We start from the raw sequence: 27,898 nt of genomic DNA, 5'->3' as shown, positions 1-27,898 counted from the left end.
AAAGCCAAGAAACACTGGGTACCATGAGCAAGGATCTTGAGAACAAGACCAAGGGTGCCCCTTGGCTGCTGCATGAAGCCCTGGTGTGCCCTTGTTTCAGGTGGTGTGTGCACTTCTGGTCTCCACGCCACAGGAAGGAGATACTTATGTTGCAGATGGCACACAGCAAACCTGATCCAAGCAATGGGGCGGCTGCCCTGCGAGGAGACACCAGAAAGGCTCAGGCTTCTCATTTTGAAGGAGAAAAGGGGGTGTTACGATTGAGGTTTACAAATCGTGACGACAGCTGAGAGGGCGCACGCAGAACTGCAATTCGCCAAATCCTGCAATACTGGAACTAAGGTGAGCTCTCTGAAACTAGCAGGGGATCAGCTGACAACAGAATAAAACCAGTTCCTTAAGCAGCAGGTAGTGAACTTCTGGAGCTGGATGCCAGATGAGGTTGGAGGCAGTGATCATCAGCGGGTTCAGAAAGCAGTTGGAGAGACTTGCAGACAGCAGGTCCATAAACAGGTAGTAAAGGGAGCAGGCAAGGATGTGCCCTCTAACACGCAACCCTAATGCAGCAGTTGTGGGTGCTGGTAGAACATTAAGAGGAACAGACTGCAGGAAGTGGACAGGCCCACACTCTCACCCTAAATAGCACATCCCTCTGCTACCATCGGAGACACAAGTACTTGGCTGTATGTACCACTGCTCTAACGCGGCAGGGCACTTCGCACGTCCTTGCGCTTCGCTTGTCTGCAGCGTTCAGTCCAACCAAATGCAACTTGGGCTTGCTGTTCTGAACAGATGGGAAAAACTGCATGTGCCATTGTAAGATTCACCGTCCTCTTCCTTAGACTGGGGCACAAGCACATTTCACTTCAGGCAGCAGCTGGCAACTCCAGCGTTTGTGCAAATTCTCTTAGATTTGGTACAAAAGACAACGATGCATTTTTGACAAGGGAAGGGCTTCTGGCCTGACACAAGAAAAAAGTGTATCTGTCCTTCTAATATGTAATAAGAAACTTGGGGTTTTTTCCCTTTTCCCCCTTTACTGCTTGGTGACCAACTACAACATCCTGACCATAAGCTCCTCCACAGCAGGCTCTCTCCTGAGATGTCTAGCACCCATGTGAATTTGACAAAACTTCCAGCAAGGCCATGGGGCATCTTTCCATTGACTTCACTGGAATCAAGCCCCGTATGCTGAATAAGCAATCAATTCCTTCCCCACAGGAGAAAGTTTTTCATGTCTGTAATTCATTTAAATGACTAGAACAAGGAAAGGGACTGAGCGCAGGAAGAGTTGAAAGAAAAGCCAGGATCATGCAGTGCAATGAGGAAAGCGGTCCTGCAAAACATCTTCGTGATGAAGAAAGACATTGTGAGGATAGTTACTTGTAAAAGGAGATCAGCTGTTATCACACCTTCCACCTCACACCCGAAACCTCTAAACATGCACAATTCCCCCATCCCTCCACTCCACAGCCAGCAGCCTCTTTGATACAACATTGTAGGTATGTTTCTCACTTTAATCTTCTGCAAGTTGGTTCTGTTCTAATTAACATCTCAAGCCGTATGAGGGATTCCTCGCATCTCACAGACAACTCAGGCACTGTTTCTTTCTCTCTTCTTCCAGTGTTAACACAACTTTTTAGAAGCATCAAGGCACTGCTTTTTGTAGGCTTTCAAGTCACTCTTTCTTTTTAGATGCCTACTAACTCAACCATAAATTTATGGTTACAACCACCACCACTTTCTGCACTTTTATTTGGCTTCATTCACAATGCAAATACAAAACAGAACTTCAAAGTTGAGCAGAAATCCTTTTGCTTCATGATAGCCCAATTCCTTTCCACATTTCTTTTCAAGCATGCAATGACAGGATTAGCTGGGGATTAATTACTTGAAACTCAACCTGCATCTCAGGTCACAATTTTCTCATATTTTCAGCCTTTAAAACTTTCGTATCAACCAAACATTTGCCATACAGACCAATATTTACAACAGATAAGATACTGTTCTTTTCACACAAACATCCTAGCTGGAGGTCTCAAAACCCAAACAAAAATCCTGCTTGCTGTGCAAACTCCAATCCTCACACCCCAAGTTACAGTCCTATTCCCAAATGAAACCAAACTGCTTTCCAAACATGTCATCTTTAAAGGCACAAAAAAGATCATTCAAAAAACCAGCATTCTCTGCTTCCTGTGTTGTCCCTTAAAGGCAACTGCTCTTCTGATAAAATATACTGACTCACTGGAGGGTAACCTAAACAGTCAGTTTAAGTGCAATGTGATTTGGTTTTTTATTAACTTTTTCCATAAGAATGGTCATTGCCTGGATTAAAATACATCTGTGCCAACATATTGACTCAGAACTGACTGTAAAATTTGGTTAGCAGCACAGCAGGACTAGTCTAGGCTGGACACTTCAAGGAAGCCAGTCATTTGAAGGGAGTCTTTTTCAATAGAAAGGGTCATCTAAATAATCACAGCATGTAAGAAAATAATTTCTTAATTAAGGTATCCCCTGCCACTGTTGTCCTAGTGGAAACACATTATTATCGCGGTAATGACAAATGTTGTAAAGTAAAGATGCCCAAAATTTTGCTTTGACTTAAGTCATAAAAGCAAAGAATAAAAATGCCTCCAGTCCTTTTTTTTTTTTTTAAATGACTTGTGTCCTCCAATCAACAGGAAACATTCAGGTTCATAGGCTAGATGTAACTGTATTCTATTTATTTATTACTTTATTTTGTTTATAGATCTTTTCTTGTCCAGTTCATTCCAGTTGTAACAGCAAAATGAAACCAAACCAAACCAAACCTCCTCTGCCATTAAATTTCACTTTCAACCAAAAATAATCTTGGACCAAATAAGATCTGGCAGTAGCACTCTGAAAATACCCTCAAGTGATTCTTTGCAAAGATATTTAGGTCATCTATAAAAACTAATGGCCAAAAAAGACCATTATTTTAATTTTATATTGAACCTAGTCTGATGCACATGCCATAAAAGGAGCAACAGGAACTGCACCACCTGCAGGGCACATCTTACTTGCTGCTCTGAGAATGAAAAGAGTCAAGAGCGGGAAAGAAGAGCAAAAAAGGCAGGCAAACTGAGTTGAACATAGAAGAGTAACTTAAACAATAAAGACATCGAGAGAAAGAAAGTATTAAAAGCAAGTGTTCGAGCACGTTTAAACAAAACACAGGTACTGTGTCAAACACCATATATAACCAAGTTATGCCAAATTCACAGTGCCCCTTCTTGCTAGCTTTGCATGAAAATAAAAACTGGCGAGGAAGGTGTATACTTCTTCAGGGAAATGCTTTTGAACTAAAAAACACACAGTGGTGGTGAGGCAAGAGTAAGCAGGGTGAAAGCTTTCACAAGAGAGACTTTTGGTTGCGCGAGGGATGTGGGTTACTGGTAGCGTGTGCGTTTTTTGGACTTTAACAAAAGGTAAATATGATCTTGACATCTCAATGGAAGGAGTCCTCCATGTCAAAATTGAACTTTAAATTCCTGAACCTGAAAGATACTCTTGCAAAAATCTTTTCATGTCTCTATAAACACAGTAGTTTAAAACTGGTAATATATAGATACCACTTAAATGCCCCAAATTATATACCTTTTCCTCAACCATGCTCACTCATTATTAGCTTAGACCACTTGATACAAATTATTCCAATAACAACTTCCCTACAAATGGATGGAGAAGAGCTAGTTGCCACCTTTTAGTTCAGATGACTGCCTTGTTTTTTTGATAGCAGTGTACTACAGAAACCTAGGAGCACAGAGCAGCTTGCCTGCAGTGATTCCCTATGAAGCAGATACCCAACACATGCAGTTTAGGAGCAAATCACCAGGACTCTCATCTATCCCATTCACATCAGCCTCTTGGTCCCTTTTCTCTTCCAAGGTCAGGGAGCAGCCACCAAGTCCAGACAATAAAGTTCCCCCTTTCTCTTTATAGTAAGATTAGTGAATAGATTTTTTTTTTAACTCCTTTTAAAAACCAGAGCTATCTAACAAGCCACTGCCTGTGCAATAGGTGGGGACAGAAACGGTGTGTTGCACTAGGACACCGTAGGTGTCTCCATCAGAAAACCGACTCGCCCACCCAGAGCACAAACCCAACAAACTGCTGTATCTATCACGCAGCTGCCAAACTCCTCCCAGGCCACCAGCACCTGACACTCACCACAAAAACACAGGGCTCGCTCCACCTGAATGCATCCTAGTGCTTGCTTTTTACCTTCCTAGCTTACCTTTCCCTCTCTCCTCCAGTAAGCTTCATCTACACTGCTGCCACAGGGGAGCTGCTGTCAACTCCATTTAGAAACAGAGCACTAAAGTCACCTGAAAGCAAATGCCCCAAGGCCAGTCAAAGCTTGCTGTGGGCTGGTCCTCCAGCAACAAGTCTCCCTCAACACTGCTCTGATGATGATTAGAAAAGAGCTCAGTATTATCATTGCCAGGGTGCACCAACCTCAATCTGATTATTGCCATTGCCGTAGCATCACCAAAAATCTCGTTTCTGCACTGAGGATCCAGCCCTGCTACAGCAGCAGTTGCTTGCCTTCCCTGTAGGGGAAGCACAGGCTTTCTGAAAGGATGGTGTCTCCTTCCAAGCCAGGCGCTGGTAGGGGAGACAAGTTTTACCAGTACAACTCATGGCTGAGTGCATTTTCCTGTCTTTATTAAAGGTTTACACCAGTGCTGCTACCTTGGAAGTCTGCCATCAATAAGCAGGTCAAACCCCTTAGTCTGGGAAAAGCCTCTCTATTGTTCTCTGTCTCATGAACAGTTCTTCAGTAACTACCTATTTTTTTTGGAGAGCAGGGTGTTAGAAAACAATTGATACGAATAAAGAGCTCTCCTTCACCATTGAAAGTAAACTGTATGCTTAATAAGATGAAATAATTTGGTCTCTGTGGGCTAGAAAACAATAGCCTCACTGTTGCACTGATACCTTGCAAGTTATGTCCTCACGTCACCCAAAGCAAACTGTAATAGGGACTGCTCCACAGCTCAGATTCCCTTTAAACCTCTTAGCTAACCTCTTCTACCTCTTCAGGCTTCCCTCTTTAGCACAGACATGAATCAGTTGCTTCAGGAAACCTCAATTCCATCAAAAAATATGAAGTTATCTTATCTCTTATGAGGCTGTACTTGATTCCCTCAAGTTTCTTACAAATATCCTTAACTTTCACTCTTTACACCAGGAGCTGAGATTGCATAATGAAGAAAATAGTATCAACAACTGTGACTGACTTAAAAGGGAGCAACAGCAAATAGAGCTTTGTGTTCTCTTTCTCCAAGCAGGATGAGAATCTACTAATTACTTTATTACAGTGTGGGTGGAAAAAGGAGTGAACTTCAAATCAGCATAGCATTCGACACAGTATTTCCTTTATAGCAAAGAATGAAAAATAACCCCAAACCTAGAATAAATCTCCCTCCCCAACTTCTCCGATTGTTTACACCAGTGTTGAGGTTACTTACACAGCGGCACAATATTAAAGATTCCATACACATCTCCATGCCTTAGGGCATAAGCCCACCATTAGTTGTCTAGCACTGAGAAGAAACATTTCCTAGAGGCAAGCTACTACATAATGCTCAGGATGATGTTTCTTGCATCCTCCTCCTTTGATCTGTCAAATAAAAGCCACTGCAAGAACAAAATGCTAAACACTATATTATTTTATTTTCCTGCCACAATTCTATACTTATTTGCTCTCATTTTTATGGATCTTTTTATCATTACTGACGCGGACAAAGAGCCACTGGAAGCAGCCAAACAAACCATGTGAGGCACAATGAAATACATTCACCTTCAAGATAAGACAATAATATCAGAACATCTGAAACCTGAGTCTTTTCTCAGATACGCTAAGCTACACCACTGAAGTCAAATGGGTTTTAGCAGTTTAATTTGCCCCCTTGATACTCAAAGGCACAGAGATTATTCCATTACTGAAAAATTTACCACCACCACTATACAACAGCAATGGCTAGGGATTTGCAAAATAATGAAGAATACCACTGAGGCATCAGAGAGACGACAAGAAAGGAAGATTCCTCCATGGGGAGGCCCTTTCTTGAGGAACATCCTCAGGGGCTACAATCCACCGTGAGCACAAGGCGCTCTTACCTGTGTGAGTGAGCATGTGCCGCTGCAGGGAATTTGCCCATGGAAAGACTCGAGGACGGTAAGGACAGGGGATATTTTGCAGGCAGTCTGAGTAAGTGTTCCTCTTCCCTGTTCTCAGCAGCTTATCTTCAGCAGTTTCCTTCTCGTCCTCACTTGTTCCATTTCTGCTGCTTTCTTCCTTGAAATTGTCAGTGGACTGCAGAAACGGGCTAAATTTATTAGTGTCTGTGGTAGCCAGCATCTTCTCTATGCTAGCAAACTCCCCACTTGACTCCAGATCCACACCACTGCTAAGTTTAGGCTTATTTTTTGTTCCTTTCTTTCTACCTCTTTTCTTAGTCAACCCAGCATCGGCAATGGGAGACTGCTCTGGATCACACGCCTGAGTCAGGTCACTGGGCAGGCTGGAGTCTCTCTGAACGGCGGTCACGATTGTCACTTTTGCTTTGGCATTCCCTGATTTGTCACACCCAGTGGAGCTGCTCGCTGCCTTGGGACTGGCATCTGCAGCCTCCGTTTTCAGCAAAGCGGGAGCAGAAGACACAGATGAAATTATCTGTGCAATGGAAGCCAATGGTGGCAGATCTTTAGTTACTGGAGGCTTTGGCAAGAGAGGTGGTGGTGGTGGTTTAGGCCTCAAGGGTCTCAGCAAGGCAGAATTGCCAAGGAGAGCCGGGGAAATGATCGGGACAGTCAAATGCAACGAACCTTTCGGTGGCTGGGAATGTCCAACAGCCCTGCTTTTCTCTGAGTTCCCATTGGCACCAAAACCCAAAGGACACTGCAGACAGTTATAGGCTTTATCGCTGTTCCCAGAAGCAGCCAACTCCTGATTTCTGGCTTCACATGGGACATCATCTTTATCCTTCTTCAGGGCTTTGGGGATGGACAGGTCAATGGGCTCCATGGAACAGTCGTAGAGGGACAGGGGAGAAGAGCCAAATAGGTTCTCCTGCTTCACTTGCACAGCATTCAGGTTTTTGTTCTTCTGAGAGAAATCTAACGGCTCATCAAAATCCATCGGGAAGTTGCCCGTAGGTTCAAGTTTGATGGGAACATGAGACGATGTCCCAAGCAGGAAGCCGTTTTGTGGCTCCAGGAAAGGCGTCATGGACTTGCGGTCCATATAAGTGCTGTCTTCCAATAAAGGAGCGTCTGTCTGGCTTTCCTGGGCACTGCAGTCCACCGCTAAGATGTAATTCTCAATCTCCCTTTCTTGTACGTGCAAGTGCTGCTTGAGGATATGGTGAATGCAATTTCTCTTGGCCGAAAAGGCTGTGCCACACTCCTTGCACTCAAATGGCTTCTTCTTCTGGCAGCCACTGTGCGTCCTCATGTGAATGCGGAGGGCCCGGTAATGCTTCAGGTCCTCGCCACATAGCTTGCACACGGTGTCTGGGGAGCAGAAGGCATCCACCATCTCTGCAGCATTGCTGGTGACATACTCGATATTCTTCTCTATATCCTTCCTGGTCACTTTGAGGTGCTTCTTTCGCAGGTGCCTCTCGCAATTGGCTTTGACTGTGAATGGGTAGTGGCAGATTTTACAGATGTAAGGCCTCTCCCCGCTGTGTGTCCGCAGGTGCCGGATCAGCGCTGCCTTGTCAGCTGCGATGTAGTCACAGATGTTGCACTGGTACGGTGAAATACCCAAGTGAGAACGGATGTGAGCTCTCAGGACACCAGAGAAGGCGAACACCTGGTCACAGAAACGGCAAGGGTACAAAACTTTCCTCATGGTTGGGGCTTTCTTGTTTGCTGCCCCTGCGATGATGGCTTTGAGGTCCCCTTCTGTCACCTCTTGCTTGATCTTGGCTTCCATGCTCAGAGGCAGAAGAGCTTCGATGATGCTGTCCTGCTCCAGTTGTGTCTTCATCTCGTGCTGAGTTAAAGGCTCTACTTTGGGTTGGAGGAGCAATGGCGAGGAAGGACTCGATTTGGCTCCTGGCTGGGGGACGTGAGAGTTGGAGGAGGACTCCACTGAGTTCTTGATCAGCCTCAGAGGGGGAGGTGGGAGGCTTGGGCTGATGCAGCCAGGGGAGGCTTGCTGGGCACTGATAAGAGGAGGAGGTGTAGAGGTTGCGACGACTGTTCGGGGCGTTACCAAAGGCTTTGGCTTCAGCGGCGGCATATGCTTGAAAATGGACTGCACAGGGACAGAAGGTGCCTTAGAAAGTGGAGGAAGACTGATTTGAGGAGGAGCAGAAGAAGCCATCTTCAAGATCTGCTGAATGTCTGCCAGCTCAATGGCAGACTCGTTGGAGATGGGTTTTACCACAATACTGCTGTCAGGCTGGATGATAAAACCCTTCTGGAAAGGCTGCAGCGAGAGGAGCTTTATGTTTTCTTTTGTAGGAGGAAGGACTGAAAATGACCCTCCCATAGAGGCAGCTTCCAAAGGAGAGAGGCTGAGCAGACCGGTGCTGCCGGGTTCCTGAGGTAGGTTACTCTTCAGTGCTCTGAGCCGTAGTTCTTGGACCTCATCTTGTGTATTGTCCTCCTGCTTGACAGGCTTGATGTCTTTGGTGTACTGTAGGCCCAAGGATGCCATGAAGGCTTTCTGGTCTGGGTTCTCGACGGGTGGGGTCGTGGACTGTGGCTTGTGCTTGTCTTTTCCCTGATCCACCACGTGAGTTTCTGTGTGCAGTTTGAGCGCCGAAAGCATGGGGAATGCCTTGTTACACGTCTCGCAAATAAATCGATGGAAGTCACTGATGCACCTTCGCAGATTTGTTTCACACCAGACCTGCAAGACATGCAAAAATATTTAGAGTAGACATCTCAAACTGGAAAGGCATCACATGCTGCTGCAAACCAAACCCAGTTCACTCTCTCTTCCACTGCCCAAGTTAAGAAGGTTAGAGCAGCCACCACCTACCTGGCATGGAGATGTTCCTGCTCCACAGGCTTTAGTCACTTAAGTGGTATATCTAAATTAGGGGCTGATTCTCCAAAAGTTGCCTTCTATAAAGACAAACTCCCTCAGAGGGCTACTCAGACTCTCTTTCCTTTTCCATCCTGAACTTCCCTCCCAGAAACCTCTCTCAGTTCACTGACAGGACAGGAGCCTCAGTAGACTATACAGCAAACTTCAGTAAGCTGGGTGGTAAGACTACCTCCTTTTAGCTTTATTACTACAAAGAAACTAGGAGGAGGGGAGAAAAACCAAAATGGCACCCAAGAAGGCAAAACAACATAAACCAACTAAAGTAACAGCCCGCAAAAGCAAATCAATGAAATGTAGAGTCCAAAGCAGAAAGTGATGTCTGATTACATTTATTCTCCCAAGAAAAATACTAATCTCACAAATGGATTTTATACCTGTCCCTGAAAACGATCACGAATCCAAATGCTATTTTTAAATGCTGCCCAGATAGCTCACATGTTGCAAAAGTTCCACATCAAAGAAGAGCACAAGTGATAAATTAAGTAGAGGGCTGGCAAGACCTTTATATACTCTACACACTTTGTTCAGATACTTTGTAGGTCTTGCCTGACAGTGCAAGCAAAATTATTACAAAAGGGAAGTCCCACCATTTAAATCCCTTAATAACTTTAAATGTGTGCCATTAATTACAAAAGAAATAAACCCAAGTTGTTTAAAAAGTTCTCTCTTCTCATGATTTTGTAACTCTTACATCAAACCTCTATTAGAGTTACAGAATGACCTACATGCTCCCCTGGACCAGCAGCAAATTTTAGATCTACCACTTTGTAGCCGGAAGAGCTGGAAATCAATGCTTTAATCCAAGGAGAGTAAGAAAAAGGCAGATATTGAGGAAGCGTGGCCCTGATGGATTGTGCTGTTGATTTTTTTTTTCTTTTTTAATAGATAAGCAGCTTCATCCAGACCCAAACCAACTAAGGCAGGCAAGGTTTGACAGAGCTTTATGGCTCTCAGAAAAATATTAATAGACTACCTGTCTGCCTTTCCCCAGTCAGTAACCCTCAAAGATGCAAAATCTTGAGAACTCATGTAAAGAATGTAGTAGAAAGGTATTTGGGAATGCTTTCTGAAGAAGTCACTGAAGATGTCACCATTTAGTAAAGTGACTTCCCAAAGTTTTTAATGATAAAATCTTTCATACCACAACTGCATCTTTGCTACACTAAATTAAAATAAATAATGCCTTCCTTACCATGTGTCCTTCCTATTGATTTTAGATGTGGGATGGTTTGGGGAAGGTGAGAACTAATGTGCAGGCTGGAAGGGGCAAGGATCTAATAACACCCAAGTTTTCCTTTAAAATATTTTTGTAGACCTTTACACTAATTCTTATCCACTGGAATGCTGAAAAAACCCCCAACCACCAAATATTCTTTAGATGAAAAAAGAAAAAGGAAAGACAGAAAGTGTTTGAAGCCTACACAGACAGTGGTAACGTGTTTTCCACAAAATATTCTACACCCAATCTCTGCCTCATCAAGGACGAGTCTTTCAATTAATTCAGAATGCATTTCATCACTTGGTATCATAAGCTATAAAGAACAGAGCATACCTGAGAAATGCGGGGGAACTTCCTACAGGAGAAGTCTGTGAATCCCAAGTCGTGGAAGCCTGCCGGAATTGAAGGGTTGTTCTGAATGAAAGGCTTTCCCATGGGATCTCTGGGAAGCTGCTTGTGGATAACCGCATTATGGCGCAGTAAGCCCCGATGGGTACGAAAGGTAATACAACAGATGTCACACCTGGAAAGGAAAAAAACAGAAATGACTTACTGACTGCTGCAAGCTTAAGAACTACATTCTTCTCACATTAGGCCAGCCTCCTTCCTCTCGCCCCATGATACTAAGAACCTGCTAAATGCAAAATGAAGCCACAGCGTGTCAAAAACCTATCACCACAGAAAGGCCATTTCAGTCACAGTCACTTTCTACCAGTTTCTGGCTGTTAAGTTCACTGGAAGTTCAAAGAATATAGTGCATGAGAACTGAGTGTCCCACGTGGGCAGACGGCAAAGTGGCAGCTGAGACCACAGCCTTCTAACAACCTTCCCGTAGTCTGGCATGAAATATTTCAATGGCTTTACACAGTTTTATTTTCACTAAAAATACTATTAAAATAAAAGACATTTAAAAAAAATCAGTGACAAGGAGAGGCTAAACCAGACCTAAGTAGCAAGCAGCTGCAAATGTATAAATAGCACCTTTTTTAACTACTGCTTAAAACATACTACTGCATGCCACTCAAATAACTGTGTATGAATTTTCTCTGCACTGCCCTTCCATAAACTTTCACTGATTTTTCTCAAAGCTGTTATGAGAAATACACTGTTTTAAAAGAAAAACTAGTGCTCCTTGAAGGGGAGGAGGGTCAGAGGAGGAAGACCTGAAACAGGTTCAACACTTCTGACACAGCACACACAACATAAATCCCCTTCACAGCCAGCATGCCCCAAAGAAAAATGCAGAAGCAATGTCTTTTCCTACCCACACCTTATTGCTATGATTTCCTGTTCTTCTTAAGTTCTCAAATCCCAAATTTAGCTAAACAAAAGCATCTCACATAAAGCAGACTTGTGTTAAATGATCAAAGGTATTGGAAATGCAGCTATGCAGCAGGCAGTTAAGAGCTATACAGCAACATTTGGCCAACACGTCAACAAACAAGCCTACTGCCTTTTAAATATCTGGGATTTGAGCTCTGCAGCGTGACAGGTCACGTCCACTTTGCATTCAACAAGTGACACACAGTTTCATTCAACACGGTTCCTTGTGGTTACAGCTCCAGCTCCCAACCAAAGCATGAGTTTCACAGAAGCAAACGTCAGTGAACGTGAAGCAGTCAGATTTTGCCAGTGAGAATATTATATGTGCTAGGAGTTTTTCACATGTCTCCCCCCGCCTTGGTTCTCCCTATACTGTCTTCACATCCACATCAAGGAAAAGGACATGTGCCTACTCACTAAAAAAACATCCTGCAATTAGAAATGACTTCTGACAAATTCCTGAAACCACTCCCTCCCTGTCCTGTCCCTAACAAACTCCCATTGTTGTTCTTTTTATCACTACATAAACTTTCACAGACTTTTTTTATTCCCTGAAAATGAAGAGATAACCAAGTTACCCACAAAGCAATTGGACTTATAGTCTCTGAGTGGTGAAAGAAGCAAGTGTAAAGTACATGTAACACGGCTTTTGTTATCACGGTACAGAAGGCTTGGGACGTTAAGTACTATGCGCTGGAGGTTTAATCTTTTATATCTCCCCTGTCAATTCAGTAGCATCCTACCTTAATAATTATTGCCAGCACAGTCCCTGCATTCCATTAAATACCAAACCAATGCCATTTACAAAGCAAATATTTACTTAAAGAAGTCTGCTAAATACCACAACAGTCTCTGGTGAAGGGTGGGGAATGCCAATATGAAGGGCTGCTCCAGCATCTGGATCTACAGCTCTCCTCCAGCTCACTTGGCAGCACCTATTCTGTGACGCAAAGCTTTCATCTTCAGCAAAAACAAAAACACACAACCACCAAAACCACGGGGGGAAGGAGGGCATTAAAGGGTTACAGCAGTCACCTGAAGAACTTGCAGGCTGCTGAAATAAATTCTTTTCCAGAGGTGATGCAAATGCCTTGTGTTAATGCAAGCAGCGCTTCTGACATGCTCCTCCTGGTACGTCAGCCTACGGACAACGATGGCTTGCAAGCAATGCTCCTGCACCACCAGCAGCATCGCCGGCAGTGTGTGGAGCCAGCTGTTCTGCAGACCCTCACCTTGGGGTGTCTCGAGACAGCTCCAGGGTCCCCAATCTGCCTGGCCTCCCCTGGACCAGCAACCCAATGCAGTGGCCATGTCCCCTCGAACATGACGGGGTAGGCACAACCACTGACGGGACCACAGAGCTACTGGGAGAGCTGGCACCTGCCACAATACCCCCAGGATTTGGGCTGAGCAGGAGTCAGCACTCCTGGGCGTGCAGCAAGCCCCCACACACAGCGGGGATGTGCGCCTCATCCATCTTACGCTCCCTCACCTCCATCAGCTGTGTGACACACTGATTTTAAGCACTGGTTTATTTAAGGCTCCCATCAAAAGCTGTACTTGAGAGTAAATCTTCCAGAGCAGAGACCTGTGTGAAAGTCCTTCACAGTACACCTGTATCAACTACTATGCCTCAGGACAGTAAAAATTTGCAATTTAAAAAGGGTGTTTTCCATGCAAAGGGAACTGCCTCCCCTCCCCCAAAACAAAATATATCTTGAAAAAGGAATATGTACTCTCTCTCTTTTATAATGCATCGAATTAAACACCCCTCCATATTTTTCTCTTTCCTCCTTAGTTTTCTCTTTTATTTTCCTTGCTGTGAGTGAAGAAGCAGCCAGCAAAAGGAGAAGATGGAAAAAGGATTAAGCTCTTTTTCCATTTGGTCAAAAAGAAGCTCCTAAATCATGCCTGTCGTCTGAAGATGCAGGCACTTCAGGGCATATAAATGCACTGTGCCCTGGCTCAGCACCTTCCCCTGGTGTCACAGTTTACAGGATCACATGGGAGCTGGACCACAGGAGGGACCCGTGGATGCCCTCCCTTCCTCTGCGGTCCAGGCACACCTGCTTGGAGAGCTGGAATAAAGACAGCTGGAAAAAAGCCCTCCCTGGAAGACACTGGGAGCAGCCTCTCTGGAGCAGGCACACCAGGCAAGCAGGCGGCCCGGCGGGCTCCAGCGACCGCGCTGGCACCTTGCGCCCGCGCCACTCGCCAAGGACAAGGGAGGTCATTGTAAAGCTGCTCCCGATGCTGAGGGGTGCCACCGTGCCGCTGGCTCGGGAGGTCTCTCAGGCTCTGCAGACCTCACTTGGGCTTGTCAGTCTTCACTACGGATGCAAGCTATTTAAAATACGTCCCATTTGCCCAAGTCCGTGCACAGCGGTTTTTTCATATGCATGTGTGTGTTTGTTGAATTCCCTCCCTCTCACCTCAAGTAGGAAGGGAGTCTGAGTTTCTCCCAAATGAGGTGACATGAGCTTTGAATACAATTAGCAATGCAGATGCAGATATGGACATGTACCACCTCCAAGAAAAACTTACAGGTGCTGAGCTTCAAAACCTAACTAGTGAAGGCAAGCAACACACTGCATTGACTAAGGCTTGTGTTAATTTAAAATTAAGTAAGCTGCCATGCCTAATAATGCATTAACTGGAAGCATTTTTTTAAGGAAGCCTAACCATTAAATTCTCTGTTTTTTCATTAGTACTGTTTTCTATCTTTAGATATTGTCAATGTCTACAGTATTTTTAAATCTAAAAACACAGTCTAAGAAGGGCAAGAAAAAGTAATCCTAGGTGATAGGAACATTTTTTCATCTTGCTTAAATTGCTTTAAAAAAAAAGTTATATAAATGTGGAAAGTATGAAAAGTCCGGCATATCAAATAAAGCATCTGAAACATATGGTAATACTTTGCTCATCATGAACTTTAAAAAAACCAAAACAAAACACCACAAAAAACCCCCTCTCCTTACGATTTCACAAGTCTGCCCATGTGTAGTGCCAAGTCAAACATGGATGGTATGGCTGCAGAGAACAGGTTCTGAGGTTGTTAGCAGAACAGGCAGAGCAATGGCTCAACACCTGAGCAGAGATAAACGCACTCTACTTGCAAGGTAAGTTTCCAGATGTAGCAAAGAAAAGCTGCTGTGTTATCATGTGTTTGCTAGTCTTGGCCACAGTTTTCCATTTTTCTATAAATACGATTACAGAGCAGAGAGAACGCTGTTCAGTTCCAAGCACAGAGATTCAATTATAAATAAAAAAGAAAAAACTGCTTTTAGCAGCTAAGACCACTTTAAAAATGAGCTTCATTCTCAACTGCCTTTATGTTTCGGAGTCGTTCATACCTGTAAAATGTGAACATAATACTAGGGCTCTGGACAGAGCTGGCAGAGGTGTACAAAGCAAGCAGATGAGAAAACAAAACTGCTAAAACACAAAAGCAGAACCGAAATACAACTATGCAATGACAGTGCAATGACCAGCCTGACCTTGGTGCTCAGGCCATGTATCACGCCAGGCGAGTCTGTTTAATTATTACTACACCAGTGCACCTTTTTCCATTTGTTTTTTAAACGCAGACAAGGTCTCCGTAAAAAATACACCATTAAAAAGCTTTCTACTGAAATAAGTTAGTATTCTTGAAATCTGTAATGTTAATTAGGATATAAAAGCATTTTAACAGGCTTTAAGAAATAGTCAATGCTTTGTGCAGCTTGCTCAAGAGGCAAGCCAGGATTTGCCACACTTACGACAAGCGGCACCTATGCAAGAAGAGTTTACATAAGCGAAGCCTGTTGCCTTGCATTACACTCTCCTATGAGCCAATTCCAATTTGTCAGCAATGGAAATAGCTTTTTTTCTTTAAGAAAAGGAAAGACATTTTAGAAAGGTAAAGCAGAGACAAAGTTTAAGCAAAATTAATCAGTTTCAATTTTGATTAAGGGTAATGCAGTCAAACATTCAATCCTTCTAAATTTTAAATTTCAGTAGTCAAGATGCAAATGCCAAATATTTATATCCATCATTCTGTTACCAAGAAATTAAACAAATGTTATGCTCTGCATTACCTGAGGCTGGCTGTGGGAAAGGGAAAGTGACATTTAGCTTTCTTCAACTTATACTTCTGAAACCACACAAGAGGAGACCAAAACCTGAAGTTTTCACTTATGCGGCTCACTATGTTGCCCACGTTGTGGACATCAACAAATAAAACCAGTGTTAATTTCTAGGCCTTATCTAAAATAAAAAGCCTGCTACCATTTTGTTCTTGTCCTGTCTGTGCTCTTTAGCAACTGCCACAAACAGAAGCAAGGAAAACAAAACAAGAATGAAACATATCCTGAGACAGAAGTCATTAATAGACAATTATTAAGTCATCTAACTCCTCCCACTGAAATCCCTAATACGTACCGTAAATAAATTTCTGCCCTTGTTCTTATTATTCTCCTTTCTGTCTCACATTATTTGCAGAGTTAATGCAGCTCTCCTTATGAGCAAAGAAAATCCTATGCTGACCAAAAAACGATACGACTCGGCAGAAGAGAAAGACGGGCGATTCCCTGCCATTGACTCACGTCCGCACCAGGGACAGCAGTAGTTTCCCAGCCTCCACACTGGTAATGGGCACTGCAGAGGAGGCCGACAAGGAGGGGGAGGTGGAGAAAGGATAGTTTTAAACTTGAGGGCTTTCACCAGCTATGAAAGAAAAACTAGTAGGTTACAGACATATTCCCCTTCAGGAAAGGATTTCTTTGCTTCTTTCTCACTTCTTTTGGGCCAAGAAGAAGGGAAGGAGAAGAGGGAGAGTAAATTGGTTTCTGCTCCTGTGCAACCCCACCCAGGTCCAGATACTCATCTCCTTTTGCATTAAAACCTTTCCTGGCCTCCACACCCAGAGCCCTGGGAAATAACATCCAACAGCTGCACTAATCTCTCCCACTTGCCGCAGATGAGTGATGGAAAAGCAGCAGTGCTGCGAACGCCGCTCCTGCCTCCCTCCTGGGGATCCCTGCGGGTCCTCCTGCTGTCCTGCGATGACCGTTCCTGCCTCTTTCCCCCGCAGCATCACAGCGTGTCTGCCCCAAAGGACCAGCTGCTCTCCCATCTCCACCTTGCCCAATGCTATGGGTCGGTGCCGAAACCGCAAGCGGCACAGTAGCACCAGGAGCCAGCTCCCTGCCAGGCGCGACAGACTGGAGAGGTTCCCCTCCCCTTTCCCAATGCACAGGGGGATGGACACAGCTCACCAGAAATTCAGTGCGCACTGCCTCACCTCCTCAGCAAAGGCAGGACTTTTCTTTTAACTTTTTCTCCCTCCCACCTCCCCACTGGCTGTTTGATTTTGTTACCAATGCGTCCATCACTCCCTTTAATCCTCTCCCTCAAAGAAGCCACCCTTGGGTGCAGCACAGGCTGAAACCACTGCGCCAGCCCTTCTATTAATAGAGGGATGCACAATGCTATGTGCATTCCTACAGCCGCGCCGTGGTCCAGGCGAGAAAAATATCGTGTAGGAGCCGGGGCAGATCCGATATAAAACAGGGTGATGTCGTGCTTCAGAAACTTGTCGGCATGCTGAAGAGCCAGTGTCCGTACCAGCGTGTCGTCACTCCCACAGTCAGAGTAGCTCAAGTGAAGTTAACCGCTATAAGGTTTAATAGAAAGGCACGAGCTATCCTGTGCCATCTTTTAACTTTTTTGTGTGTGTGAGCAAACAAAAATCAGGAAAAAAGATTTCACTTCTTCCCAACACTGTAATGAACTGTGTGGACCAGCAACACTTCAGCAGTGCCAGATTTTAATGCCTCTGCCCCAGTGGAGCAGTAGCTTACTCTACCATTTACTTCAACAGAATTAACCTGCAACTAAGAACAAATAAAGGGAAAATGGGAGATGGCCTGCAGACACTTGCACAAAATAGTTCATTTTCTTATAATGACCTTTTCACTTAACAAAGGTCAAAGTTTTAAAAATCAGAAGTGTCAAGAAATTGGCCGGACAGAATCACAAAGCAAGAGCTGAAGATAAACATAAGTAACAATGAAGGGTTTAATAACTAGGGCAAGCAAACCTGGGGAGAAAAAAAAGCACGACCAGTACAGTCCTCTACAGCTACCAAAATTGGAAGCTGCACAGCATCCAGAATAAAAGTCATTGTTCGTGCACACAAACTCAAGTGGACCTTCTGGTATTCTTTCAGGGTTAGAAAAGGAAAGCTCTTCCTGCCTTCAAGCACATCTTTCAAATATGGAAAATATAGTTTTAAAATTAATGGAAAGAGTTAAAAAAAAATCTGTTTCTATCATGTCAAAAAAGCAACACCACCTTTCGTAAGTAACATAAGAAGAAACACATCTACAGGCGCTTGTCTATCCTATAACCATCCACTGATGACAACAGGGCTCACAAATAGGTGCAGCCAAATCTGGACTGAACACTCTTGCCCTTATCTACGTTCGCAGGTAAGCTACGCTCAGCCTGCAGACGTGAGTGCTAACACAGTGAGCAGCAGCCGGCACTCTGAGAGCGCCTGTGTATAAACAAATCCTGGTCATCAGGATCAGGCAGGCACGCTAATAACCTACTTTGGCTCAGCCCCCCTTCCCTCCTGTATTCCCTTTTACAAGAAGCTTTCCTCTACAGTCAGCTTTGCATTTTACCCACTTTCTATTCTTGCAACCAAGCTAAGATATTCAACACCATGTGACACACCACACAGTTTCACATCAGAGCATCGCTCCCTGTGCCCATTCACTATCTGATATTTTTACCCGGCTGCTCTGGATTCCCAGTCTCTTTGCACAATGAGCTCCCTGATGTGAGCTGACCGCTTCTGGGCCAGTGTTGGACTCGCACTGCTCTTCAGATGTTTCCCATCTCTCTTTTCTGAATAGAAACTTCAGAAAGCACTTAAAATGCAGTTCTGGTCTGCTTTTGCAAGCCAGCATACAAACAGATGCTCAACCCACTGATTTTACTTCTCCATTTGCTCAGTAAAACAGTGCATTCACCAGCTTGCTTGTATACCTTCTCCTCTGCCTTATCAACATTAAGAGCTGCATTGTACTACAGCATATTTTTGGTCCTAGCATTTACCAGAGCTGGATTTCATTGTCACCAGCTGGCTTGTGGAATTGCTCCTGCACTGAAAATTCTGCCAACAGAGATCAGGAATCGGTTCCTAGTTCCTATCAGCAAGACACCGAGCAAACAGCTTGCAGAGCAGAGCAGCACCACACAACTGACCCATGTGCGCCTCCATCTTTGGCTCTAACAAGTCTTGTAGCGTTGACTCGGTACTCAGTAACTCTAGCAGCAGTTCCTACCTAAACTATCCTTGCTGGTACAATCTCAAACACTGACTAAGAAGGGAAGTATTGGGGCCGAAGTATAGTGTGCCAAAACCAAAGGTCAAGAAGGTCCATGAACACGTCTATGCTGGAGTGCTCTCCATCTCTGTCTTGGTACTCAACAATCATGTAGGATAAAACCACCTCAGAATTATCCAACTGCATTAAAAGAGCACAATGTTTCACATTTTTAAGTGCTAACAAGGAATGAGGTTTATCTATGTGCACACCAACAGTTGTGACAGAGATTGAAAAGTGGTATGAAATTTCGCAATGCTGCATGAAGACTACTTGTCATTCATGCTTCAAGTTGCTTCTAGTAACAGTAGTGTCAGCTCACTAGGAAAAAACTTCCTCTCCCTGCCATGAACTTGTAGTTTTGTCTCACAAGTAATATAAATTGCAAACCACATTTAGTTTTCAAACACATTCTCTCTTGTAAGTTTGCAATGTCACTAACACCCTCTTCCCACACAAGGCTGACCACATGTAGAAAGCAATGTGCTTCACAAAAATGAAGTCAGCAGAATTATTCCCCACTATATAAGGAGAGAAAAGATAGAAAACAAATTCCTAAAGTTGCTTAAGTAGGCATTGGCAAAATCAGGAATGAAACTTAAGGGTCTTTTTCTGGTGGGTTTTTTTTCTTTTACATCCTGTACAATGTACTTTTACTCAGTCATGTTGCTGCTCTGTACACAACTTAGTCTTGTACTAGTTTTTTTACAGGTGCAAATGATTGTAATCATCTCCATACACTTTAAATTTACATTAATTTATTTTCTTGGCTATTTTATCTCCTCAAAGCCAATGTGCAGAACTGCCCTGAAGAACAGTCACTGGGCGATAAATGTAATATTCTAAGTAGCTGGAATAATTTTGACTCAAAACCCACTTCCTTTTGTCTTGCCTTAAATGGGCTGCTCATATGCATTGGATAACCTAACTTAAGATTGGGACATAGGTGCATGTGCCTTGCAGCATCCCACCACCTGACACCGTGCACTGAAGAATGGGGATGTGCTGGCCAAGGGGGAAACCTGGTGACCAGCCCGACTGAATTGCAAGCTGCACATGACATCTTGCGAAACAATTTACCCACAGAGTCCAGGAGACCATTCCTAGGGCATTTAAGTTGTCCACTCCTTCTGAGTGAAGCCAGGTAACGCCAAGACACAATGGCAGCATTCTTCATCTGGGAGTGTTTTCAGAAACGAGAGCTCACAGTGGTTACCCTGGCAAAACTGAAAGCAGACAACAACAGACACCAATGGCCAGGGTGTCCTGACACTTTCCATTCCAGGACCTCAGCTCTTCTGTTGCTATGCCTGTTACGGATCTAACCGCTCAGAACAACAGCTTTCCATAGTGGCATTCAACCTCTAGCCAATTTGACTTTACAAGTTTCAGCAAAACTTGCTAGGCTGTTTTGAAGAACAAGGTAGACTGTAAATGGCTTTTGGTTTTCTTTCTTTGGAAGTTCTACAGAAGCATGTTACCCTGGGGCAAGAGAATTACTTTTGCTGTCCTTGTGAAAATATGCCCAGGATTTGGCAAGTCACAAAGCTTAGTATATTATATCACTGTTTGGACATGCTCTGTAAAAGGTCAAAAAACTTAATCTACCCTGAATCCATTCATGGCAACAGGCATCTACTGGTTCTGGTCACCAGGTCAGCTCAGTGACTGAAGCAGACGGAGTCCTTCACACTCTGCAATGTCTATTTATTTCTTGTCTCCTATAAAAAGTTAGCAAACAAATCCTGTAACTGAAGGCAATGCCATACTGAACCAAATGTGATCAGAAAGTCCCCATAACACTCATTAAGATCCAGGTTTTTACCATCTTCAAACTGCACAACTATCCTTGCTGAGAAGTGTTGACATATCTCTAAGAAAGGAGGTAACTGCAACGCTAGCAATACCTCCCTCCTCCTCTCCTCAGGAAGATATACGGGCATGAGAGGCAGCATAAATGTTTCCTTGCTGCTGTGAGGAAGGAAAAATTAAAAAACCTTTAGCTGTTGGTACAGAGAGTACTGTAAGGAGCCTCCTGGAGAAGGAGAGGAAATATAAAGGGTATGCTCTGGTTACAGTGAAACCCAACAGAGGAATTTTATAGTCATGTACTTTTTTAAAAGCCACACATTTTACTTTAAGCCTGTTCCACTGTACTTGCCAAAGGAAAGAGGAGAAACTTCACATAGCACCTCGAGAGGCTTCTCCCCAGGAAAACCTCACGTCTCCTTTGCTCGCCCTGGTGATGTTGCTCAGAGCTGTCTGTCAGGCGACCTTTACAAGCACATTACCATGTTTGACAGCAACCCTCCGCCACAAAAGTTTCCAGAGAAGTTACCCCACTCCGTGAGGTTTCTCATTTTCCCTATTGGCTGCAAAGCAGTTCAGCACTCTGCTAATTATATCGACACTCAGATACAAACTCACCAAAATAGACGGTGTCCTGAGGCCCCAGCTACAGGGAAACAGCCGTCTTCTCTAAAGAATCCAGGTACAGAGGCGAAGGGAGTCAGAGAGCACCCCGGGCCACCTCCCACTGCTCATGGGGACTGTGGGCAACCTTGCTGGGACCAGCTCATATCACTAATTAGGGTGCAGGTCCCGGGGCTTCAAAGGGACGGAGACTGACCAGGGGGGGTAATGCCACGAAGGAAATGTAGTGCCACAGCCCGTTGTCAGAGGAACAAAGGGCCCTATTATTGCTCCCAAGAGCGGAGCAGTTCTTACCGTAATTAGGAGACAAAGATGCACGATTTAGGATTTTACATAATCAAGAGATACTCTCCCAAGCGGGAGCCCCCTCTCACACAATCAGTGGATTAAGTATTGTTTATTCTGCTGCAAGTAAACAATGAGGGGCTCCTGCTCCTCGGGGCTTTACATGAAAAAGCAGTACTGGGGAAGACAATACGGGGTGTCTTTTCATCTGACTCTGAACAACTAACCCTGTGATTTAAAGTTGTTCGTTTGACACTATCTGGAAGGGTAATGGCCCACCCTGTAAATTAGCTGCTCACAGACTGATGGGGGCTGCCAGACAGCCTTACCTTTTCTGCTATTTAGCAGAGGGGGTCCGGGACAGACAGATGCTCTGGGCTGTATTTACACAAAAGCTCTGCAGTGGCAGGATGAGAGGACCACAAGGAAGCCAGGCAGAAGCTCCTGCCCACCCCAGCACTTTGGTGCTGCTGGAGATGAACCCCTGAAGGGAGGGTGGTACCACCATCAAGGCAATGCACGTTGGTGCATCACTCCAGAGCTGACGTCTGCAATAATTTTTACACTAACTACTGGGGGAGCAGAAAGGAGCCAGATGTTTGCCCTCTGGTTTACAAAGAAAGGCACCGCTAGGCAAATTGAGCATCACTTATTTTTGGTAGTGACACAACAGTCTGTGCTGGGCTACCTAAAGCGATAGCTGCAAACCAACTGCCATATCCAGAGCATCTGGCTCTCGGATGTGCAACATCCGGTACCTGCCTCACAGAAGTCCTGATCAAGTGACTCCACTTTTACAATACTGGCAATAAAAAGAGACCGAGCATGTTCTGCTCCCTGCTCTTTACTCATAACACAGCTGCTGTGCTTTTTTTGTTTGTCTGAACTTTGTTTAAGGAGAGTTCTTCCTCCTTGTCTTCTATAATAGGGAAACACCATGATTTGATGAACACCTAACATTTTGCAGTTTGCTCTCCTGCCACAAGTATATCCCACACACACTGTGCTTCCTGCTCTGATGCTCTAGCAAAATATTTTCTTCATCTCTTTCACTCAAAAAAACCCACCCCTAAGCTTCACCAAGAGGAATCATTCCAGTCTCATGAACTCAGGACTGAGAATAGCATGCTACATTCAGCATATCTTGGTGAATCCTACCGTCTTGCAGAACCCTGGGAACCAGAGGATTACAGCCCCTGCCTGCCAAGGATTTTAACCCATTTCCTTTGGGATGAAAAGAGGCACCTTAACATCAGCCCAGACTGCTCTGCTTACCAGAGGATTTTCTGCTAGGTTGGGCCAAGCAGACAGTGCCATTTGACTTGTCTAGACTAGGACAAAAGGTGTGTTTTAAACCAGATAGGCAGGCCAAGTTGCATTTAAATATGCTTGCTGACCACAGCTTCCTTGTCCTGCCCTATCTCCACTAACACATCTTAAATTGCTAAAGCAAATATTGACAAAAGCCCCCTTACCATCTTCTAGACAAGCCCAAAAGGCCAGCATCCCAGCACCAGCCTTAACTCATGTCCACAGAGCTTGACAATCATGGCTTTGATTTAGGGAGACATTTTAGTCTTTGTTGCTCAACACAATCAAGGGTAGCAAAATCCATTTCAGGAGAATATTATCCAAAAGCAAGTCTCCTAATCCTAGAAAGAGAGTTGCATGAAGAGCAACAGCATGTTTGCACAGACAGTGCGTCTTTCTGCCGTGCCGCAGCAGCCTGTAAAGCTGCCACACTAGAAGGGTAGTGATTCTGTTCATCACTCAAAGAAAGAGAATCCACCTCTCTACTCAGGTCCATGGTGTATAACTTTGCAAAGAGGTCATATCTTCATAGAAGCTTCAAAATGAGGTTAATGCCAGGATAAGCCTAATATGATAGCCTCTTTCTCTAAAGCGTAAAGTGTATGGCAAAATTATCTCAGGCTCCCTTTTGCAGGGGTTGCAGAGCTCTTACCAGAGACAAACTGTTTCAGTTGTTCTTTATAATGAAAATTTACTTCATTTACTTCAGAAACAGCAAACTGCATTTAATTAACTACTATTTGCTGGACCAAGTGTAAGAAAGAGCTTTCCAACACCTTTTCCCAATAATTGCAGCATTTACAATGTGTTTAAAAATGGTTTTACACATATTTACCACAGTTTTCTAATTTTTTAAAGAATGGAAAATTTAACAGAATGAATCCCATTTAATAGAATGGGATGGCTCTGCTTCATGCCATCTATTAAGAAACTGTATTCAGGAGAGAGTGCTGACCTTTCCGGATGCTGAATTATGCACCCTTCCAAAAAGATGATTAGAGTCCAACATCCAAAATTAAGCTTAAAATACTGACAAGCTTCTGCAAAAGGCCAATCTCCTTTTCTAAAATAGCAGCTTTTCTACATGTTTAAACTAGACTTGGAATATCTCTTTTGTATCTTCACATATCTGGCTCTACATTTTTCTATGGTAAAAACAGGAAATAAAAAAGTATCAGGAGTCCCAGGGGCAATTACTTGAACCAAAACACAACACTCAAGCACCTTCCCAAACAATTAATATCTAATTTTTCCTTATTAAGAGAAGCTGATTTAAGCCAAAATCCACATCATTCCCTAACCTCAACAGGCAGAAAAGCAGAACACATTTTATTGAAAGTCTGGAACCAGAAACTCATCCATCTTCACTCTCTCCCAGGACAGACAACAAAATTTTTCTATCCAGCTGCCGCCTTCTCTCCAAGCAGAATAATCTCATAGGTTGGTACCTGAATACTTTTATCTAGTTTTACTTCATGTTTTAGGCATCTTTAGTTTAACTTGTTAAAATTTTGCCATGTTGGCATTTTACAGTTTTATGAAACAACAGCGATGGGTTCGGAGGGGAGGAAGGCGTGCTTTAATTTCTTCTAAAAAGCATTCCCAGCTATTAACTGGCAAGATTTCCTGTATTTGCAAAAAATAATAAAATTAAGCCCTGGAGCACCCTGGTGACATAAGATGAGGCAGAAACATTTAAAAACCTATTCAAAATCACAAAGGGGGGAAGTTAACAGTGCAGGGGGCTGAATGGCTCCTGCCCCTCCCCAGTAGGCTCTCTCAGGCCATCTAGTGAGCAGAAACACTCTCAGGACTATTTCTTACCTCAGTGAATTATCTGGATGTGTCTCCATGTGGGACTCCAGCCCATACTTGCAAAAAAACTCTTTGAAACACACTGGACAACGATAAATTTCCTCCTCAGCCTTCTTATCCCCTTCACCGGAGTGACCATCCTCGACGACCTTCAGAGAGAGGGAAAAAAACCTCACTAGACCAAATTTTAAGCAACAAACCAAACATGCAATCCATTTGAAGTCCTTCTCTTAAAAAAAAAGCAGCAGGCTTCATCCATAACTTTGCTGCAGGCAACCAGAGATGACTCATTTCAGCATTACAGAGGGTGAGCGACAGAGCCTCTGCGCGCGTGTGTGAGAATGTGCACGACGGAAAAGGAGGCTCAGTAGGAGATGAAGCGAGTCACGGATACATCAAGTCTAATGAGAAACTGCAATCTGAACAACTTATAAACCCATATGTTTATATACCACTGGACTAGCATTCCTCCCCCTTCAGAAAACCAGGCGAGCTGTCAGCTTCAATTATTTATGCCACTGCAATACTGCCAACTCCTGACTCAAGTGGTCCAGGGAAAAGGAATGAATTTCTGCATGTTTTCTATAGCCCTCTTCTGATTACAGGGAGAAAAGCATACACAGAAACAAGGGATACTGAGCTAAATGGAACTGCTACTAGCTTGCCATTTAGAGATAATAAGTGGAAAGGGTCGAGTTAAATTTGGCAGCCACCACACGTTTTGTATAAATGACTGAAATACACTAAAGTATTTCATAAACAAAACCCTAATGGAAATGTCTAGCCTTCAAATAAATATTTTCTGGTTGCTCTTGCAACTCCAATAATGCAGGATTATGCTACTGTGAAAGGGAAATGTACTACAGATTTTTTTTTTTCTCCAGATTAAGACAAAAAAAGACTTAAGCTCTTGCTGCTTTTGAAGTAAATTTAAAAGTTCAATCACTATCCTACAAACTATTATGAAGTAAATGGGAGGAAAAAAACACTAGGGGAAAAGCTGCAGTAGTGAAAGAATAGTTCATCCTCTTGTCATCCAACATCAATTATCTAATATAAATCATAAGCAAATCGAAAAATTTAAACAATAAAGAATTAAAAGAAATTGAATTCTTTGAATCTCTGAAATTAGAAATTAATTTTCAATCTCAGACAACAGTGTTGACTACACAGGAAAAGCATGGCATCTTAAAATATATACAGGGCTGTAACAAGACTACATTTTAATATTTCTATGCTGATTGCATGAACACAACAGCTGACAATTTAGGAGGTAGCCAGGAAAGTCTTTTGCTTCGTGCCCCATAAAGAACCTTTTTTGCAGGTGTCCTCTCCTCTCTGTCCATCTCAGCATCATGACTAAACTTCCGTTTCGAAGATAACCGCCTGCGCTTCAGCGGTGACGGAGGAGTTATGCTCGCTGTGCTGTTCGGATCCTTCTCGTGAATCTTCATGTGCCTGAGCAGGAGGGAGAAGAAGACACTGTCAGCGGGCAAATCGGGGCAGAAAGTCCACGTAAATTTTAATGCCAACACCACTTCTAAAGTTTGCCTTTAAAGGATCCCAGCATAGATCCCATAAATCGGACTAAGCTGAAAAACAGCTGGGACATGATCCAATGCGGGCCCCTTGCTGCACTCAGGACTGTGCAGGGCTGCGGCAGGGAGCCCGGCAGCTCTCCCCCATGCCCTGACCCACAGCACGGCACTCGCCCTGCTACCATCCAGCCCCACAAACACCATGCCCGTCCCCCAACATGCAAGAGGCCCTGCTTCTGCCTCATACTGCACAGTAATCTCCACACCCAGCCTACCAGACTTGTGGTGGTGTAGTAAGTAAAAGTCTGCAGCTTAGCATCCACTTCTCTCAGTGCAAGAACAGTGTCCCATCTTCAGCTGGCTCTCCGTTTAGAGTTTCAGACAGTACCCTAAATGGATCGGTATATGCCAACCTCAGAGCAACACTTCTTAAATACAATTGTTTCCTTCTCATCTTCAACACACGGGTGCATCCCAATATCAAATTTCAATTGCAGCTTTGAAGTCAAGATCTATCTGGTCACACTGCTAAGCTGCAGCAGGTATGGCTTGCAAAACTCCTTGTTACCAAAGCATGTTCACAAACCTGCTTCCCAGGAATACAACTACTTCTTGTCACAAAGATAATGGAAAAGGGAGAGGGACAAAATAGCTCAGGAAGCAATCTCATGAGTATCTCTATACCTGGCCCACTTGTCTCTTGGTTTTCTATATTTGCAACCTGAGGAAGACACTGTTGTCTCGTTCTGGGGAATTGCTCCCGTGCTTCTTTTTCTGAGTACTAAAAGCTCAAACTGTAAATTTTCTTTCTTTAAAAAAATGTAGGGCCTTTAGACTCACTTCATCTTTAGAGTGCTTTTTGGAAAAAATTAAACTTAGGGTTCTACATGCAATAGAAATTTTTGCTTCCAATAGGTAAAAATGGGAGTGCAGGAGAGAGTTCCTCTTTGTCCATATGACTGACTTCAAAACAGCACAAGGGAGACAATGTTAATGGCATTTGGGCACATCCTTCAGAAGTCACACCCCCAACTCAGCTCAGGACCGTGCCATTTAACTCAACTGCACACTATCATGTTCAAACATGAGAGAATGTTGTAACTTAGACCAGTCTCGTATGTCCTCATAACTGCTTGGGTGTTATGACATAAAATCCATTTTAGTTTTGGATGCCAAGGGCGTGATGCTTCAAGACAACACACTGGACCAAACTGACCCACAGGCAAACTCCACTGGAGCTGCTGGGAGGACTGTCTCCTCACACGCTTTTTTTTAACATTTCCTTTCACAATCTCTGAACCTTTAAAATAAAAAAGGCATCTAAATTACCATCTCAAACTACAGCCGGGCTCCTGAGGCTCTTATGTGGGAACAGTCTCAAGCCAAAAGTACCACACGTACCAGAAATGATGTGAGATTAAAATGGCTGTTCAGCTATTGCCTGCTTTCAACGCCTGGCAAGGCTGGGACTGCTTGGGGGACCAGGTCAACGTGGGGAAAA

General features: G+C 43.9%; 1 protein-coding gene across 13 annotated transcripts in view; it reads right to left on the bottom strand.

Annotated features, from left to right (window-relative positions):
• Positions 1–27,898, bottom strand: part of RREB1 (ras responsive element binding protein 1) — a 126,268-nt gene that overhangs the window by 16,271 nt on the left and 82,099 nt on the right. For all 13 annotated transcript variants that reach the window (XM_054817124.1, XM_054817133.1, XM_054817128.1 and 10 more), the window contains 4 exons: positions 26,173–26,317; positions 24,869–25,008; positions 10,650–10,839; positions 6,151–8,896 (listed from right to left, as the gene is read on the bottom strand). In XM_054817124.1, coding sequence (XP_054673099.1) covers positions 6,151–8,896; positions 10,650–10,839; positions 24,869–25,008; positions 26,173–26,317 — 3,221 coding nt within the window. The remainder of the gene's footprint in view (positions 1–6,150; positions 8,897–10,649; positions 10,840–24,868; positions 25,009–26,172; positions 26,318–27,898) is intronic.

The sequence above is a fragment of the Grus americana genome, chromosome 2 (assembly GCF_028858705.1).
Source record: "Grus americana isolate bGruAme1 chromosome 2, bGruAme1.mat, whole genome shotgun sequence".
Classification (NCBI taxonomy): domain Eukaryota; kingdom Metazoa; phylum Chordata; class Aves; order Gruiformes; family Gruidae; genus Grus; species Grus americana.
Note: the sequence above shows the minus strand (reverse complement) of the source record. Positions and strands in the feature narration are given on the sequence as shown.